This window comes from Nerophis lumbriciformis, linkage group LG10 (assembly GCF_033978685.3).
Source record: "Nerophis lumbriciformis linkage group LG10, RoL_Nlum_v2.1, whole genome shotgun sequence".
Taxonomy (NCBI): domain Eukaryota; kingdom Metazoa; phylum Chordata; class Actinopteri; order Syngnathiformes; family Syngnathidae; genus Nerophis; species Nerophis lumbriciformis.
The window spans coordinates 5,048,497-5,068,426 of record NC_084557.2 but is presented as its reverse complement, the minus strand read 5'-3'; the positions used below and the strand labels follow the sequence as shown (position 1 = coordinate 5,068,426).

At 42.0% G+C, this 19,930-nt stretch overlaps 1 protein-coding gene across 1 annotated transcript in view; it reads left to right on the top strand.

Annotated features, from left to right (window-relative positions):
• The window catches only part of pstpip1a (proline-serine-threonine phosphatase interacting protein 1a), a 54,915-nt gene that overhangs the window by 14,084 nt on the left and 20,901 nt on the right, over nt 1-19,930 (top strand). Inside the window, exons 2-6 of the mRNA XM_061970393.2 lie at nt 7,302-7,402; nt 7,481-7,555; nt 7,625-7,659; nt 10,829-10,935; nt 11,008-11,070. Of these exons, the coding sequence (XP_061826377.2) occupies nt 7,302-7,402; nt 7,481-7,555; nt 7,625-7,659; nt 10,829-10,935; nt 11,008-11,070 (381 nt within the window). The remainder of the gene's footprint in view (nt 1-7,301; nt 7,403-7,480; nt 7,556-7,624; nt 7,660-10,828; nt 10,936-11,007; nt 11,071-19,930) is intronic.

The following is a 19,930-nucleotide window of genomic DNA, read 5'->3' as shown; positions in this document are numbered from 1 at the left end:
AATATTAATAACACAGAAATGACCATGAGCATTATTACACTACAAATGGATCAATACAAATACCAAATAGAAATAACACTATTGATAATGAATAATAATAATAATTTACCTCTATTATCAACAATACAATTGTTTCAAATGCAACAATACATATATGTAATGATAACTTGAAATACAAAAGAAAGCAGATAAATGGGGGGGAACAAAGAGAAGCAAATTATATTAACCTTGTAGATTCCATCCATCCATCCATCCATCTTCTTCCGCTTATCCGAGGTCGGGTCGCGGGGGCAGCAGCCTAAGCAGGGAAGCCCAGACTTTCCTCTCCCCAGCCACTTCGTCCAGCTCCTCCCGGGGGTTCCCGAGGCGTTCCCAGGCCAGCCGGGAGACATAGTCTTCCCAACGTGTCCTGGGACGTCCTGGGACGTGCCCGAAACACCTCCCGAGGGAGGCGTTCGGGTGGCATCCTGACCAGATGCCCGAACCACCTCATCTGGCTCCTCTCGATATGGAGGAGCAGCGGCTTTACGTTGAGCTCCCCCCGGATGACAGAGCTTCTCACCCTATCTCTAAGGGAGAGCCCCGCCACCCGGCGGAGGAAACTCATTTCGGCCGCTTGTACCCGTGATCTTGTCCTTTCGGTCATGACCCAAAGCTCATGACCATAGGTGAGGATGGGAACGTAGATCGACCGGTAAATCGAGAGCTTTGCCTTCCGGCTCAGCTCCTTCTTCACCACAACGGATCGATACAGCGTCCGCATTACTGAAGATGCCGCACCGATCCGCCTGTCGATCTCACGATCCACTCTTCCCTCACTCGTGAACAAGACTCCGAGGTACTTGAACTCCTCCACTTGGAGCAAGATCTCCTCCCCAACCCGGAGATGGCACTCCACCCTTTTCCGGGCGAGAACCATGGACTCGGATTTGGAGGTGCTGATTCCCATCCCAGTCGCTTCACACTCGGCTGCGAACCGATCCAGTGAGAGCTGAAGATCTTGGCCAGATGAAGCCATCAGGACCACATCATCTGCAAAAAGCAGAGACCTAATCCTGCAGCCACCAAACCAGATCCCCTCAACGCCCTGACTGCGCCTAGAAATTCTGTCCATAAAGGTTATGAACAGAATCGGTGACAAAGGGCAGCCCTGGCGGAGTCCAACCCTCACTGGAAACGTGTCCGACTTACTGCCGGCAATGCGGACCAAGCTCTGACACCGATTATACAGGGAGCGAACCGCCACAATAAGACAGTCCGTTACCCCATACTCTCTGAGCACTCCCCACAGGACTTCCCGGGGTACACGGTCGAATGCCTTCTCCAAGTCCACAAAGCACATGTAGACTGGTTGGGCAAACTCCCATGCACCCTCAAGGACCCTGCCGAGAGTATAGAGCTGGTCCACAGTTCCACGACCAGGACGAAAACCACACTGTTCCTCTTGAATCCGAGGTTCGACTATCCGGCGTAGCCTCCTCTCCAGTACACCTGAATAGACCTTACCGGGAAGGCTGAGGAGTGTGATCCCACGATAGTTGGAACACACCCTCCGGTTCCCCTTCTTAAAGAGAGGAACCACCACCCCGGTCTGCCAATCCAGAGGTACCGCCCCCGATGTCCACGCGATGTTGCAGAGTCTTGTCAACCAAGACAGCCCCACAACATCCAGAGCCTTAAGGAACTCCGGGCGGATCTCATCCACCCCCGGGGCCTTGCCACCGAGGAGCTTTTTAACTACCTCGGCAACCTCAGCCCCAGAAATAGGAGAGCCCACCACAGATTCCCCAGGCCCTGCTTCCTCATAGGAAGACGTGCTGGTAGATTGTTATAGTAAAAATAGGTTAAGCTTTATCAGTGTGCCGTTTTCAATCAATTCAACTCTTCTGAAGTTTTAAACGTTTATTTTGTTATTTTATTTATTGCTATTATTATTAATGTAATGTGTTTTATTCATTTATTAATGTGGTAATTATATTTTATTTGTACATGTATTTTCAAATATGATTGAAATCATTTTTTACACGGCGTTCAATTGAGTTATTCTCAAAGGTGGCGGTTTTCTTCAACCCTGTCATGACTTGGTCTTGGGTGTTAGCTTTTCCGGGATGCAACGGAAAGTTGGCTCGGGCGAGACGGGAATGAAGATACATTTTTTATTTAAAGACTATAAATACAAAACAAGGAAGTAAACAAAAGGCGCGCACAATGGCAGAGAACACACTATGAAACCAAAACACTTGCACAAAGGCAAAAACTATGAACAACAAAAAACACAAACTGTGGCTTAATAAACAAAAACTTACTTGGCATGGAACCGGCATGAAAAAAGAGCAGCAAGGATCATAAGCGTGTGGAGAGTGTGCAGAAGCATAAATATGGAGATGTCGTCAGAACGACAAACTGAAAACAATGAACTTAAATACTATAGACATGATTAACGAAAACAGGTGTGTGACTCAAAACGTGAAACAGGTGCGTGACGTGACAGGTGAAAACTAATGGGTTGCTATGGTGACAAACAAGAGTGCACAATGAGTCCAAACGTGAAACAGGTGAAACTAATGGGTAACTATGGAAACAAGACCAGGGAGTGAAAAGCCAGAAACTAAAGAGTCCAATAACTAAAAACATGACTAAAACAAAACATGATTACACCGACATGACAAACCCCAGTGCAACGCCATCTTTTGTTTTTGTTATTAATGCTCAGAGGTGGGTAGAGTAGCCAGATATTGTACTCAAGTAAGAGTACTGTTACTTTAGAGATTTATTACTCAAGTAAAAGTAAGGAGTAGTCACCCACATATTTACTTGAGTAAAAGTAAAAAGTATGTTGTGAAAAAACTACTCAAGTACTGAGTAACTGATGAGTAACCTGTTCGTTTAATGATGACGGCAACAAATAATGCACAAAAACATAAAAATAGCAATGAGCAAATTCAGAGCCAGGAATATCTCTTAAGCAACTAAAACAATAATATATATTAAATAATAATACATTAACATAAAAAAAATTAAGGCATATTGAGCCACAGTAACTTAAAGGGGAACATTATCACAATTTCAGAAGGGTTAAAACCATTAAAAATCAGTTCCCAGTGGCTTATTTTATTTTTCGAAGTTTTTTTCAAAATTTTACCCATCACGCAATATCCCCAAAAAAAGCTTCAAAGTGCCTGATTTTAACCATCGTTATATACACCCGTCCATTTTCCTGTGACGTCACATAGTGAAGCCAACTCAAACAAACATGGCGCATAGAACAGCAAGCTATAGCGACATTAGCTCGGATTCAGACTCGGATTTCAGCGGCTTAAGCGATTCAACAGATTACGCATGTATTGAAACGGATGGTTGTAGTGTGGAGGCAGGTAGCGAAAACCAAATTGAAGAAGAAACTGAAGCTATTGAGCCATATCGGTTTGAACCGTATGCAAGCGAAACCGACGAAAACGACACGACAGCCAGCGACACGGGAGAAAGCGAGGACGAATTCGGCGATCGCCTTCTAACCAACGATTGGTATGTGTTTGTTTGGCATTAAAGGAAACTAACAACTATGAACTAGGTTTACAGCATATGAAATACATTTAGCAACTGCATGCACTTTGAGAGCGCAGACAGCCCAATTTTCATCAATTAATATATTCTGTAGACATACCCTCATCCGCTCTCTTTTCCTGAAAGCTGATCTGTCCAGTTTTGGAGTTGATGTCAGCAGGCCAGGGAAGCTAGGGTCGATATTTCCTCTCTTGATCATCTTCGGTGGCATAAGGGACGGTGTGAGCCAAGACATCCAGGGGGTTTAGCTCGCTCGTCTGCGGGAACAAACTGCCGCCATTGCTTGCCGTGCTACCGAGGTCCTTTGTCCCTGAATTGCTCACACACTCCGGCAGATTCAATGGGGGTCTGGCGGCAGATTTCTTTGACTTTATCGTTGGAAATGCATCTGCTTTGAGTGTCGCAGGATATCCACACATTCTTGCCATCCCTGTCGTAGCATAGCTTTCGTCGGTAAAGTGTGCGGAACAAACGTCCAATTTCTTGCCACTTTCGCATCTTTGGGCCACTGGTGCAACTTGAATCCGTCCCTGTTCGTGTTGTTACACCCTCCGACAACACACCGACGAGGCATGATGTCTCCAAGGTACGGAAAACAGTCGAAAAAACGGAAAATAACAGAGCTGATTTGACTCGGTGTTTAAGAAAATGGCGGATTGCTTCCCGATGTTACGCCACGTTGTGACGTCATCGCTCCGAGAGCGAATATTAGAAAGGCGTTTAATTCGCCAAAATTCACCCATTTAGAGTTCGGAAATCGGTTAAAAAAATATATGGTCTTTTTTCTGCAACATCAAGGTATATATTGACACTTACATAGGTCTGGTGATAATGTTCCCCTTTAACAGCACCATAGGCTCAGTAGGCAGAGATTACAAAGGAAAATAACAAGTTAGCCTTTACCTACTCAGTGGCCTAGTGGTTAGAGTGTCGGCCGAGTCATACCAAAGACTATAAAAATGGGACCCATTACCTCCCTGCTTGGCACTCAGCATCAAGGGTTGGAATTGGGGGTTGAATCACCAAAATGATTCCCGGGCGCAGCCACCGCTGCTGCCCACTGCTCCCCTCACCTCCCAGGGGGTGATCAAGGGTGATGGGTCAAATGCAGAGAATAATCTCGCCACACCTAGTGTGTGTGTGACAATCATTGGTACTTTAACTTTAACTTTAAACCATAAACTGATAGGTGTGGGCTGCACCTGGGAACACACTGATTGGTGTTTCTATGCTTGCGTGTGTGTGTGTGTCTTTGTCTGTCTCTCTATGAGGCATACTTGCCAACCCTCCCGGATTTTCCGGGAGACTCCCGAAATTCAGCGCCTCTCCCGAAAACCTCCCGGGACAAATTTTCTCCCGAAAGTCTCCCGAAATTCAGGCGGAGCTGGAGGCCACGCCCCCTCCAGCTCCATGCGGACCTGAGTCCGCTTTCCCACAATATAAAGAACGTCTACAGTAAAGCAGTCCGTCTGCCGTAAACAGCAATGTTGTGACACTCTTAAACAGGACAATACTGTCATCTAGTGCATTTGATGAAAGCACTTTTGTGCGTGCCACACAGCAATGCATCATCAGAGAGGGTGTTCAGCATGGTTAGAAAGATAGTGACAGAGAATAGAACAAGGATGGACGATTCAACCCTTAACTCAACAATGAGTACCCGTATTTTCCGCACCATAAGGCGCCCTGGGTTATAAGCCGCGCCTTCAATGAACGGCATATTTCAAAACTTTGTCCACCTATAAGCCGCCCCGTGTTATAAGCCGCATCTAACTGCGCTAAAGGAATGTCAAAAAAACAGTCAGATAGGTCAGTCAAACTTTAATAATATATTAAAAACCAGCGTGATGTGGGCGCGCATGGAGTCGTATATCAACATGGACGGAGCTGCGTGAAAAAAGCCACCCGGCCTCTTCGCGTAAACTTACCTTAACCACTCGCTCATCTTTTTCTTTTTCTTCTTCATCCATCCATCCCTTCGAGTTAGCTTTTATGATGACGCCGGCTGGAAAGGTCTCTTTTGGCAAGGTCTTCCTTTTGAATATCACCATGGGTGGAAGTTTCTGGCCATTAGCATGGCAAGCTAGAACCACAGTGAAGGATGACTTCTCATTCCCTGTGGTGCGAATATTCACCGTACGTGCTCCCGTTGTATCCACAGTGCGGTTCACAGGAATATCAAAAGTCAGTGGAACCTCGTCCATGTTGATAATGTTCTCTGGCCGGATCTTTTTTTCAGCTATCTTGTTTTTACAATATGCACGGAAAGTAGCCAGCTTTTCTTGAAAGTCTTTAGGCAGTTGCTGTGAAATAGTAGTCCGTGTGCGGATGGAGAGATTGCGTCTTTTCATGAACCAGAAACCTGTCGCTTAGTAGGAGCCATTTTGTGGTCTTTACAGATGTAAACACACAAAGGAAATGAAACGTAATATCCGCGCGCTTCTTCTTCTTCTACGCGGGCGGGTGGTTGCTTACAGTAGAAGAAGAAGCGCTTCCTGTTCTATGGGGGCAGGTGCTTACCTTGGCGGTTGCTTGCGTAGAAGAAGAAGCACTTCCTCTTCTACGGGGAAAAAAGATGGCGGCTGTTTACCGTAGTTGCGAGACCGAAACTTTATGAAAATGAATCTTAATATTAATCCATATATAAAGCGCACCGGGTTATAAGGCGCACTGTCAGCTTTTGAGTAAATTTGTGGTTTTTAGGTGCGGCTAATAGTGCGGAAAATACGGTAGATGAGTGTTATGTGTGTGTATATGAGTAAATAAATGAACACTGAAATTCAAGTATTTCTTTTATTTATATATATATATATATATATATATATCCATCCATCCATTTTCTACCGCTTATTCCCTTCGGGGTCGCGGGGAGATATATATATATATATATATATATATATATATATATATATATATATATATATATATATATATATATATATATGAAATACTTGACTTGGTGAATTCTAGCTGTAAATATACTCCTCCCCTCTTAACCACGCCCCCGCCCCAACCACGCCCCCCGCACCCACCCCCCACCCCCACCTCCCGAAATTGGAGGTCTCAAGGTTGGCAAGTATGCTATGAGGCTGCAGTGTGTTAATAAATGTCCCCACACGATGTACATTTGACAGTGATTCATAGCAGGGAAGCTAACATCAGCCTACGGTGACAGCCAAAATATCTACTAAGGTTACTTACCGCCATGTGCTTCCTCAAATTTGACGTTGAGTTCATGTAAGCTTAAGCTTGTTAATCACGTGACCGCCTGGCTCTGTTTGATTGGTGAAACGGATTCAAACGTCACCAGTGACGCAGGCATGCGATAGATCCTACTTTGAAGGTCTGTCTGACAAACCAAAACAAACAAAGCGTGCATTAACAGATCGATAAAAATCAGTAGCGAGTAGCGAGCTGAATGTAGATAAAAGGAGCGGAGTAAAAGTAGCGTTTCTTCTCTATAAATATACTCAAGTAAAAGTAAAAGTATGTTGCATTAAAACTACTCTTAGAAGTACAATTTTTTAGTCGAAAGCACTTTGTGTTGCCTTGCCTGTGTCTATAAAAGTGCTGTATACATAATGTTTGATTGACTGATTGAGGGTATCATCTCAAAGTGTCTACCTAAAACTGAACACGGCCCTATGGGTTAGGAAACACTGCTCTAAATGACAAGACCCCTGCCCTATACTAGATAATATTACATGTAACACACTGCATGGTCATGTGTTCCACAGGGAGGAAACTTTATCAGTATCGCTGGCTACGAGGCCATCATCCAGAGGCTGAACGACGGTCGGCGGACGTGCAAAGACATGGAAGACTTGTTGAAAATGAGGTGCTAAAGTTGTGGTGGGGGCGATGAAAGCCAGTGATGTCACCGCCCTGACTGCATTGTGGTGGTTGTCTATTTTAGGGCGTCGGCGGAGGAGAAGTATGGTAAAGAATTGGTCGCCATCTCACGCAAGGTTGGGGGTTTCTATGAGATCTGGTGCGTGGTTTGCACTTGTGCAGAATGTTGACATCCTCGCATCCTCTCAACGCTTCTTTGTTTCTGCAGCACGCTGAGAACATCCATTGATGAAGTGAAAACACGTAAGATAATTCATTTGATTTGTTTGCTTATTTTGCATTCACAATCTCAGCCTAATTCAGGTGGCCTGGGAACAATGTGGGTACAAAACCCAAAAGCAGTGAAGTTGTCAGGTTGTGTAAATGGTAAATAAAAAGAGAATACAATGATTAGCAAATCCTTTTCAACTTATATTCAATTGAATAGACTGCAAAGACAAGATATTTCATGTTCACACTGAGAAACTTTGTTATTATTTGCAAATATTAGCTCATTTGGAATTTGATGCCTGCAACATGTTTCAAAAAAGCTGGCACAAGTGGCAAAAAAGAGTGAGAAAGTTGAGGAGTGCGCATCAAAGACTTATTTGGAACATCCCACAGGTGAACAGGCTAATTGGGAACAGGTGGGTGCCATGATTGGGTATAAAAGCAGCTTCCATGGAATGCTCAGTCATTCACAAACAAGGACGGGGTGAGGGTCACCACTTTGTCAACAAATGCGTGAGCAAATTGTTTAAGAACAACATTTCTCAACCAGCTATTGCAAGGAATTGAGGGATTTCACCATCTACGCTCCGTAATATCATCAAAAGGTTCAGAGAATCTGGAGAAATCACTGCACGTAAGCCATGATATTACAGACCTTGGATACCTAGAGTCCTCGGGAAGTACAACCTGAAGCCTGACCTGCTGCTGACCTTCTACCGCTCGTCCATCGAGAGCCTGCTGACCTACTGTATTACGGTATGGTACGGCAGCTGCACTGCAGCAGACAGGGAGAGGCTGCAAAGAGTGGTCAAGACGGCTCAGAAGATCATCGGCCGCCCTCTCCCCTCTCTGACGGACATCTACACCTCCCGCTGCCTCAACAGAGCCAGTGCCATCATCAAGGACAGCACCCACCCTGGCTCTGACCTGTTCCACCTGCTGCCCTCTGGGAAGCGCTACAGGTGCATTAAAACCAAAACAAACAGGCTAAAGAACAGCTTCTTCCCCAGGGCCATAACCATCCTGAACGGACTGCCCCATTGTCCCTCATAACTGCCTTCTCTTCGGTGCAATAACCCATTCCACCAACCACCCTGTTTTTGTTTTGTTTTTTTTCATGTATATATTCATTTCACACCATATTCATTGCACTTCTACATTTTTTATATTTTTATATATTTGCACATTGTTTTTCTAGCATGCACACATCGCACTGTATGGAATGGCCTCAATCTCGTTACCTTGCGTAATGACAATAAAGCTGATTCTGATTCTGATTCTGATTCTACCTGCATCAAAAAGCGACATCAGTGTGTAAAGGATATCACCACATGGGCTCAGGAACACTTCAGAAAACCACTGTCAGTAACTACAGTCGGTCGCTACATCTGTAAGTGCAAGTTAAAACTCTACTTTGCAAAGCCAAAGACATTTATCAACAACACCCAGAAACGCTGCCAGCTTCGCTGGGCCCGAGCTCATCTAAGATGGACTGAGGCAAAGTGGAAAAGTGTTCTGTGGTCTGACGAGTCCACATTTCAAATTGTTTTTGGACACTGTGGACGTCGCAATATGAAGCCTAAAATAGCACAACGGAGAATGGGAAATAATTCCACTTCCAAAATGTGTCTCCTCAGTTCCCAAACCTTTACTGAGTGTTGTTAAAAGGAAAAGCCATGTAACACAGTGTTAAAAATGCCTTTTTTGCAATGTGTTGCTGCCAATAAATTCTAAGTTCATGACTATTTGCAAATACAAATGAAGTTTCTCGGTGTGAACATGAAATATCTTGTCTTTGCAGTCTATTCAATTGAATATAAGTTGAAAGGGATTTGCAAATCATTGTATTCTCTTTTTATTTACCATTTACACAACATGACAACTTCACTTGGCTTTTGTACTTCATCTTTCTTACTAAATGTTTTCATTGTTACCATTTTGACAGCAAAAAAATACAAATATTCAATTGTTATTGGTTTGAATCTTTTGTTGAACCAATTGTTATTGGTTTGAATCTTTGGGCATCTCGCCATTCGATTCCTATTCTTGGGGTGAGGATTTGATTCGTTATCGATGCTCGATTCAACGCGATTCTCCATTCAAACTGATTTTTGCAATGTATTATTTGATATCAATCAGTGTTTACTTATATAGCCCTAAATCACGAGTGTCTCAAAGGGCTGTAATAAAAACAACACCTTAACAGAACAGCTTACAAAACCTCCTTTTGGTTGCTGGCGTATGACACATAGGTGCACCAATAAATGTTGTTGTTTTTTTTAAATAATTTGTCTAAAAAAAATAATTAGATTTTTGAAAATAAAAAAAAAAATGTGATAAAACATTTTTTTAGCACCCCTAATTAGTATGATAGTTTGTAAAAAATAATAATAAATACTTCAATATCTGCTTGTTGTCATGTCTGTGTAATCATGTTTTGTTTTAAGTCATGTTTTGTTTAGTTATAGGACTCTTTAGTTTCTGGCTTTTCACTCCCTTGTCTTGTTTCCATGATTACCCCATTAGTTTCACCTGTTCCACGTTTGGACTCATTGTGCACTCTTGATTGTCACCATAGCAACCCATTAGTTTTCACCTGTCACGTCACGCACCTGTTTCACGTTTTGAGTCACGCACCTGTTTTCGTTAATCATGTCTGTGGTATTTAAGTTCATTGTTTTCAGTTTGTCTTTCTGGTGACATCCCCACATTTATGCTCTTATACCCCTGTCACACTCGGTTAACCTCTGCGCACTTCATGACATGTCCAAGTAAGTTTTCTTTATTCATGCCATAGTTTGCAAGTTTTGTTTAATTGTTCATAGTTTCTGCCCTTGTGCAAGTTTTGTGTTTATAGTCAAGTTTTGTACTTTCCGCCCTTGTGCGCGCCTTTTGTTTACTTCCTTGTTTTGTATTTATAGTCTTTAAATAAAAAATGTATCTTAATTCCCGTCTCGCCCGAGCCAACTTTCCGTTGCCTTCGAGAAAAACTAAACCAAGTCATGACACTTGTCACCTTGACTTACCATTTCAAAGAAAGTTATCCATCAATTTGTACGTACAAAAATCAAATAAACAAATGCATAGACAATAACATAATGATACTTTTATATTCTTACCTTCACGGTTACAAGCGGCCCTCTGAAGGCAGCCATGACTTGCATGTGGCCCTCCACGGAAACAAGTTGTATGTTTTTTCCAGAAATGGAAATGATTGGCAACTTGCACATTCAGCTGTCTGTCCTGCTGAAGGAAGATGCCAGAAGAATCGAGCAGTTAAGGGAGAACCAGAAGGAGCAGAGGAAAAAGGTTGCAATCTTATTTGAAATACAAGTTTGTCACATTTGCATTGATGAACTTTTATCTGTCTTTACAACTCAGCTGGAAGTCATCATGGAGAAAGTCCACAAGACCAAAGTCTCCTTCTACAAGAAAACAATGGAAGTAAGAACAATCTAATTTACTGAGACAAGGGTCTTTAACAGATTCTACAGGGGGGGTCGTGAAATGTTTGGTAGATTTTTTAAATTACATATTGGTTTTATATTTCCACACGCCGGATAGTCGAACCTCGGATTCAGGAGGAACAGTGTGGTTTTCGTCCTGGTCGTGGAACTGTGGACCAGATCTATACTCTCGGCAGGGTCCTTGAGGGTGCATGGGAGTCTGCCCAACCAGTCTACATGTGTTTTGTGGACTTGGAGAAGGCATTCGACCGTGTCCCTCGGGAAGTCCTGTGGGGAGTGCTCAGAGAGTATGGGGTATCGGACTGTCTGATTGTGGCAGTCCGCTCCCTGTACGATCAGTGCCAGAGCTTGGTCCGCATTGCCGGCAGTAAGTCGGACTCGTTTCCAGTGAGGGTTGGACTCCGCCAAGACTGCCCTTTGTCACCTATTCTGTTCATAACTTTTATGGACAGAATTTCTAGGCGCAGTCAAGGCGTTGAGGGGATCTGGTTTGGTGGCTGCAGGATTAGGTCTCTGCTTTTTGCAGATGATGTGGTCCTGATGGCTTCATCTGGCCAGGATCTTCAGCTCTCACTGGATCGGTTCGCAGCCGAGTGTGAAGCGACTGGGATGGGAATCAGCACCTCCAAGTCCGAGTCCATGATTCTCGCCCGGAAAAGGGTGGAGTGCCATCTCCGGGTTGGGGAGGAGATCTTGCCCCAAGTGGAGGAGTTCAAGTACCTCGGAGTCTTGTTCACGAGTGAGGGAAGAGTGGATCGTGAGATCGACAGGCGGATCGGTGCGGCGTCTTCAGTAATGCGGACGCTGTATCGATCCGTTGTGGTGAAGAAGGAGCTGAGCCGGAAGGCAAAGCTCTCAATTTACCGGTCGATCTACGTTCCCATCCTCACCTATGGTCATGAGCTTTGGGTTATGACCGAAAGGACAAGATCACGGGTACAAGCGGCCGAAATGAGTTTCCTCCGCCGGGTGGCGGGGCTCTCCCTTAGAGATAGGGTGAGAAGCTCTGCCATCCGGGGGGAGCTCAAAGTAAAGCCGCTGCTCCTCCACATGGAGAGGAGCCAGATGAGGTGGTTCGGGCATCTGGTCAGGATGCCACCCGAACGCCTCCTTAGGGAGGTGTTTAGGGCACGTCCGACCGGTAGGAGGCCGCGGGGAAGACCCAGGACACGTTGGGAAGACTATGTCTACCGGCTGGCCTGGGAACGCCTCGGGGTCCCACAGGAAGAGCTGGACGAAGTGGCTGGGGAGAGGGAAGTCTGGGCTTCCCTGCTTAGGCTGCTGCCCCCGCGACCCGACCTCGGATAAGCGGAAGAAGATGGATGGATGGATGGATGGATTTCCACACATGTGAATGTCCTTAAATACACAAACAATGAGCCAACACACTCATGTAGTTGAATGTGAATGAATATACTAACAGAGCACAGGTGTCAAACTCAAGGCCCTCAAAAGCCTGGAAATAATAAGCATCAATAAAGTACTGTAACTTTTCTTACTAAATGCATTATTTCTTTCTATTTTGGGAGAACAAATATATATGTACTCCATGTACCGTATTTTTCGGACTATAAGTCGCAGTTTTTTTCATAGTTTGGCCGGGGGGTGCGACTTATACTCAGGAGCGACTTATGTGTGAAATGATGAACACATTAGCGTAAAATATCAAATAATATTATTTATCTCATTCACGTAAAAAAAAAAAAAAAAATCGGTTTGGAGCCGCAAAAAATTAAAAGCCTTCTATAAATGATATAATGAAGTCAACACATGACGTACGTGTCTGAATTAGTTATATAAGCCTACTATCAAAATGACTTTAAAAGTCTTATATAAGTGTTATAATGAAGACAACACATGATTTAAGTGTCTATATTAGCTATATTAGCCTACTTTTATTTTTACAACATTGGAAAACATTAGTAAACCTCCTCAGATGGTTAGATAATTCTTCTAAATGACTGTCTTGAAATGGCCAAACGTATTCATTTTATAACGTCTCTTCTACTCCGTGTCTCTCATTGGGCATGTTTGTTATGTGAAAATATCAAAAATGGCGGGCTGTCTTCTTCTAATGAATTTACTAGAATCTATGCAAGCTGGGTAACGTTTGCTGTGGTCTGGATCAACATGGCACACAAACAACTATCAGAAATGCAGCCAATATTACATACAGATAATACGTCATGAGAAATGCAGATAAAAATGAAATACACAGAGGACATAGGAAATTAAATGAGCTCAAATATACCTACAAGTGAGGCGTAATGATGCAATATGTACATAAAGCCAGCCTAAATAGCATGTTAGCATCGATTGGCTTGCAGTCATGCAGTGACCAAATATGCTTGATAAACACTCCACACGAGTCAATAACATCAACAAAGCTCACCTTTGTGCATTCACGCACAGTATAAAACGTTTGGTGGACAAAATGAGACAAAGAAGGAGTGGCATAAAATATGTATTTCTCTGGCATGTTGAAGAAAGTTATACATGTAAACAAACTACGGTGAGTTCAAGGACCGCCAAAATGAGGACAAAACGGCGCTCTCCAATTACCGTATTTTCCGCACCATAAGCCGCCCTGGGTTATAAGCCGCGCCTTCAATGAACGGCATATTTCAAAACTTTGTCCACCTATAAGCCGCCCCGTGTTATAAGCCGCATCTAACTGCGCTAAAGGGAATGTCAAAAAAACAGTCAGATAGGTCAGTCAAACTTTAATAATATATTAAAAACCAGCGTTCTAACAACTCTGTTCACTCCCAAAATGTACGGTAATGTGCAAATGTGCAATCAACAAACATAGTAAAATTCAAAATAGTGCAGAGCAATAACATCAATAACTTAATGTTGCTCGAACGTTAATGTCACAACACACAAAATAAACATAACGCTCACTTTCTGAAGTTATTCTTCATTCATAAATCCCTCGAATTCTTCTCCTTCGGTGTCCGAATTAAAAAGTTGGGCGAATACGGGATCCGTCTCGTCGAAGTCATTGCCTTCCGGAAAGCTCGGACCACAGTTGTGACCGAAATATCCGCCCAGGCATTTACGATCCACGGGCAGATGTTGGCGTATGTCGTCCGGCGCTGTCTCCCTGTCTTAGTGAAGGTGTGTTCGCCTTCGGTCATCCATTGTTCCCACGCCGTTCGCAGTCGTGCTTTAAATGCCCTGTTGACACCAATATCGAGCGGTTGGAGTTCTTTGGTTAATCCACCCGGAATGACGGCGAGTGTTGTATTTGTGTGCTTCACTTGTATTTTGACACCATCTGTGATGTGGGCGCGCATGGAGTCGTATATCAACATGGAACACACAAAGGAAATGAAACGTAATATCCGCGCGCTTCTTCTTCTATGGGGGCGGGTGGTTGCTTACAGTAGAAGAAGAAGCGCTTCCTCTTCTATGGGGGCGGGTGCTTACCTTGGCGGTTGCTTACCGTAGAAGAAGAAGCGCTTCCTCTTCTACGGGGAAAAAAGATGGCGGCTGTTTACTGTAGTTGCGAGACCTAAACTTTATGAAAATTAATCTTAATATTAATCCATATATAAAGCGCACCGGGTTATAAGCCGCACTGTCAGCTTTTGAGAAAATTTGTGTTTTTTAGGTGCGGCTAATAGTGCGGAAAATACGGTACTCTCATCAGAGAATAATGTTTAATATAAACAGTGGGATTTCTAACAATTAGGGAGGATTGTGTCAGAAACCCTATTAAAACAAAAATATATTTTCCCCCCCATCTTTTTCTATTTTCATACATTTTTGAAAAAGCTCCAGGGAGCCAGTAGGGCGGCGCTACAGAGCCGCATGCGGCTCTAGAGCCGCAGGTTGCAGACCCCTGGACTAGACGTATAAGATTTCATGGGATTTAGCGATTAGGAGTGACAGATTGTTTGGTAAACATATAGCATGTTCTATATGTTATAGTTATTTGAATGACTCTTACCATAATATGTTACGTTAACATACCAGTTGGTTATTTATGCCTCATATAACGTACACTTATTCAGCCTGTTGTTCACTATTCTTTATTTATTTTAAATTGCCTTTCAAATGTCTATTCTTGCTGTTGGCTTTTATCAAATAAATTTCCCCAAAAAATGCAGTGCGACTTATATATGTTTTTTTCCTTCTTTATTATGCATTTTCGGCCGGTGCGACTTATACTCCAGAGCGACTTATACTCTGAAAAATACCGTAGTTATGCAAAAATATATTATCAAACATCCAAATATTTTTTTTAAATAGAAATAAATACTAATAATAATGATTTCAAAGCAAGTTATCCACCAAATTGTGCAATGTAAAAGTAGCAATACATTTCATGGTCAAATTGTGAAATTTACTTTGGTTTTTACAGCATTTTTCTCTAAATGAAAAAAACTGTACTTTTTTTTTTTTTACTGTAATAAACTGGTGCCGTTTTGGCATTTACAATAATACAGCGAAAAAATCTACACTTGTTGATTTGCAGTAAAAAAATCCAAAAATAAACTAGCAGCTCAGGTGCCAAAATTTTACTGTAAAATTAGTTTTTATTTACAGTAAAAAAAAACAAATTTTACAGTAAAATTCTGGCACCTGAGCTGCCTTTTCTTTACCATAAAAACAGAAGTACCGTTTTTCCATTTACAGTAATATGCACTACATTTTGAGGTAAAATTATTGCAACTTACCATATTTTTTTTTACATTTTACTTTATAAAAAATCTACTAATAAAATGCATGAAAAAATTGTGTAATAATAGTATTCACTGTTAAAAGCAGCCCATGGGGCCAAACATGACTGCCATGTGGCCCTCAGTGAAAACCACATTGACGCCTCTGACATACAACATAAATGACTAAAAGGGCTGTCAAACCATTAAAATAATTAATCGCAGTTTGCTCATAGCTAACTCAAACCTAATCGCAGTGTACCAAAGAAAGATAATTTTCAAAATTTTAATACCCTGAGTGGACCAGTAGTTTTCTTTAATGAAATATTCGTTAAACATTCTGCTTTTTTTAAACAGCTCAACACAAAAAGGACATAAACATGCTTTTAATGACAAGAAAAAAAAATACCTAAAGTGAGTTGGTGTCTTGCCAGCATTTGTATTCCTGCTGTAGGAGCACTTGCATTCAGAGGAGGAGCTACACCATGTTTATATACCAGAGACCGTGACCACAACATTGTAAAATCCTCAGGGGGACTGATTAATACCATGAAGTGGCCCCTTTAGAGGTTCCGTGATTGGGATGTGGCCCACGTTAAAATAAAAATAAGAAATGTTTGTGTATGCTAGGTTTGTTAAGTTGTTTTAAAAGGTGTGTTGTGTGGTTGGTGTATAATTGGCTTTTTGTAGGGTTTGCTGTCTGGTCTGTTGTGTTTTCAAAAGGTTTTGATACTTGGTCGTTGAGAATGATTGCTTATCATTAGGGAGTCAAGTGAATAATTTTGTCAGATTAATCACATCATGCATTATTTGTTTGCATAAAGAACATTTGCTTAGGAAAATACCACAATATTTGGATACAAATGGAATTTGTAGTCAGAATGTCATACAGGAATGTTTTTTTTAAATGTTTTACTTAACTGCAAGTTTGCTCAGAACTTGGTGACAGTAAGTATAGCAATAATTAAGTGCACATTTTGAAAGTATTTGCAATAATATTGAAAACAACGTGCAGGTATTAAAGGTAAATGTAGTTAACACACACAGTGCATCATTTACTCTTCTGTAGTTTAACCAAGTCGTTTAAACAAAGAAAATGATTTACCTTTTCAGATGAGTCCAGCTCGTTGTGATTACTTACTCAGGTCCAATGTTCTCCAGGAAGCAAAATAAATTCACAATCAGCCAGTAGTTGCAACTTGATGCTCTTGTTTGTGTAGTACAGTTGTTTTATCCTTGTTGTTCCTCTCCAAGGTATTGTACGACGGATCAGATGTGGTGATGTGAAGGACATCTTCTTGCAGGACTTGGTCTTCACAGATAGAGGCGGCTGTTCGTTTAGCAAAGGCGTTGTTTAATTCATCTGCGGTACTTTTGGTCAACTCAGCCAGCGTAGTGTTCTCTTCTGCTTGTTGTCGATGTAGCAGCGCCTTCCTTGAGTACGTGTTTGGCTTTAAGATGGTATTTTAAACTTGATATGTGCAGATGATAAAGTTTGTTGCTGCAATACCAGTAAGTTGTCTCATTTTTATCTAGAGTTTTCGCGATCACAGACAGTGTAACAATGCACTCGTCTTCCGGGTTACCTGGATTTCATTCATTTATGATAACGCAATATGTTTTTTTTTTATTAATCACATGCGTTAATTTATTTACGTTGACAGCCTTCGTTATCATTAACAGACAAAATTGTCTATAGTGGGTTGGTTTGGATTGTGTTACGGTTAGTTGATTAGTTTGATTAGTTGATACAGTGGTTATGCTGTTTTGCACTGTTTCTCAACAATAGGGCTGTGTATTGTTGGGCGGCCAAAAAAATATCTGTTTCTCAGCTGTGGTCCGTGTATCGTAATATCAAGCAAACAGTAAAAGCTTGGATCTAAAGTCATAAAGAAATTTCTTAAGCGCAAAAATTATGACTAAAGTAGTGAAGGCAGCTGTATTTTTTTTTTTTGCAATTTAATTTTTATTGACAGTTTAGTTAAAAAATTGGCCCTGCCTTCCGCCCGAGTGCAGCTGGGATAGGCTCCAGCCCTCCTGTTACCCTTAGAGGGACAAGCAGTAGAAAATGGATGGATGGGTAATTTTATGTACATTTAATTTTTCGTCAGTTATTTGTCAGTCCCTCGTCATATTACCTCCCTGCTTGGCACTCAGCATCAAGGGTTGGAATTTGGGGTTAAATCACCAAAAATGATTCCCGGGCACGGCCACCGCTGCTGCTCACTGCTCCCCTCACCTCTCAGGGGGTGTTCAAGGGTGATGGGTCAAATGCAGAGAATAATTTCACCACACCTAGTGTGTGTATGACAATCATTGGTACTTTAACTTTAACTTAATATAGTATATTTGATTTGTAATTATTTTTCTAGTCAGCTTGACCTACCGTATTTTTCGGACTATAAGTCGCAGTTCTTTTCATAGTTTGGCCGGGGGTGCGACTTATACTCAGGAGCGACTTATGCGTGAAATTATTAACACATTAGCGTAAAATATCAAATAATATTATTTATCTCATTCACGTAAGAGACTAGACGTATAAGATTTCATGGGATTTAGCGATTAGGAGTGACAGATTGTTTGGTAAACGTATAGCATGTTCTACACTCTTAGAAATAAGGGTTCTAAAAGGGTTCTTCTACAAGGGCTGAGGTTCTAACTGGAACCATTTGCTTCTGAAAAACCCTTTACCGAAGAAAGGGTTTTTCAAGGGTTCTTGGTAACGCTAATGGTTCCAGTAAGAACCATTTTGATCCAGAGAACCCTTTAAAACCCCTTTTCTGAATAATTGGTTTTAAAAGGGTTCTCACTAACACTAAGGGTTCCAGTAAGAACTATTTTGATCCAGAGAACCGTTTTTGGAAGAAAGAGTTCTTCAGGGATTGTTGAAAGCATGGGTAAGATCCTGTGTCACCAGGGACATACTTCCTGATAACATTTGCCAATAATGGTGCCTATCTTTAAATAAATGTTTTTCTCATTCAAATGTTTTGAATGTTTGTTCAATGTCAACATGATAAATGACCACAATATAATATGAACTAAACTGATCTGTAGAATACAATATGGTTCTTTATAGAACCCTCAGAAGACAAGACGGTTATCGGTGAAAACCTTTGAAAAGGGATGTTTTTAGAACCCCCTGTGTCAGATCTAGATGAAACCCTTGAAACATGAAAGAGTTCTTTGTGGAACTCCCTGTGTGAGTTCTAGATGAAACCCTTGAAACATGAAAGGGTTCTTAGTGGAACTCCCTGCATAGGTTCTAGATGAAACCCTTGACAAACGAAAGGGTTCTTAGTGGAACTCCCTGTGTGGGTTCTAGATGAAACCCTTGAAATACGAAAGGGTTCTTAGTGGAACTCCCTGCGTGGGTTCTAGATGAAAGTCTTGAAATACAAAAGGGTTCTTAGTGGAACTCCCTGTGTGGGTTCTAGATGAAAGTCTTGAAATACAAAAGGGTTCTTAGTGGAACTCCCTGTGTGGGTTCTAGATGAAACCCTTGAAATACGAAAGGGTTCTTAGTGGAACTCCCTGTGTGAGTTCTAGATGAAACCCTTGAAACATGAAAGGGTTCTTAGTGGAACTCCCTGCATAGGTTCTAGATGAAACCCTTGACAAACGAAAGGGATCTTAGTGGAACTCCCTGTGTGGGTTCTAGATGAAACCCTTGAAATACGAAAGGGTTCTTAGTGGAACTCCCTGCGTAGGTTCTAGATGAAAGTCTTGAAATACAAAAGGGTTCTTAGTGGAACTCCCTGCGTGGGTTCTAGAAGAAAGTCTTGAAATACAAAAGGGTTCTTAGTGGAACTCCCTGTGTGGGTTCTAGATGAAACCCTTGAAATACGAAAGGGTTCTTAGTGGAACTCCCTGCGTGGGTTCTTTGTAGAACCTCTCATGGGGGGTTCTGGGTGGAACCTTACACACACAGTTCTAGGTAGAACCCTCCAAAAGGGTTCCAGGTGGAACCTTTATAAAAAGGTTCTACCTGGAGCCAAAAAGGGTTCTCCTATGAGGACGAGCCGAAGAACCATATATGGTTCTACTTAGCACTTTTATTTCTAAGAGTGTATATGTTATAGTTATTTGAATGACTCTTACCATAATATGTTACGTTAACATACCAGTTGGTTATTTATGCCTCATATAACGTACACTTATTCAGCCTGT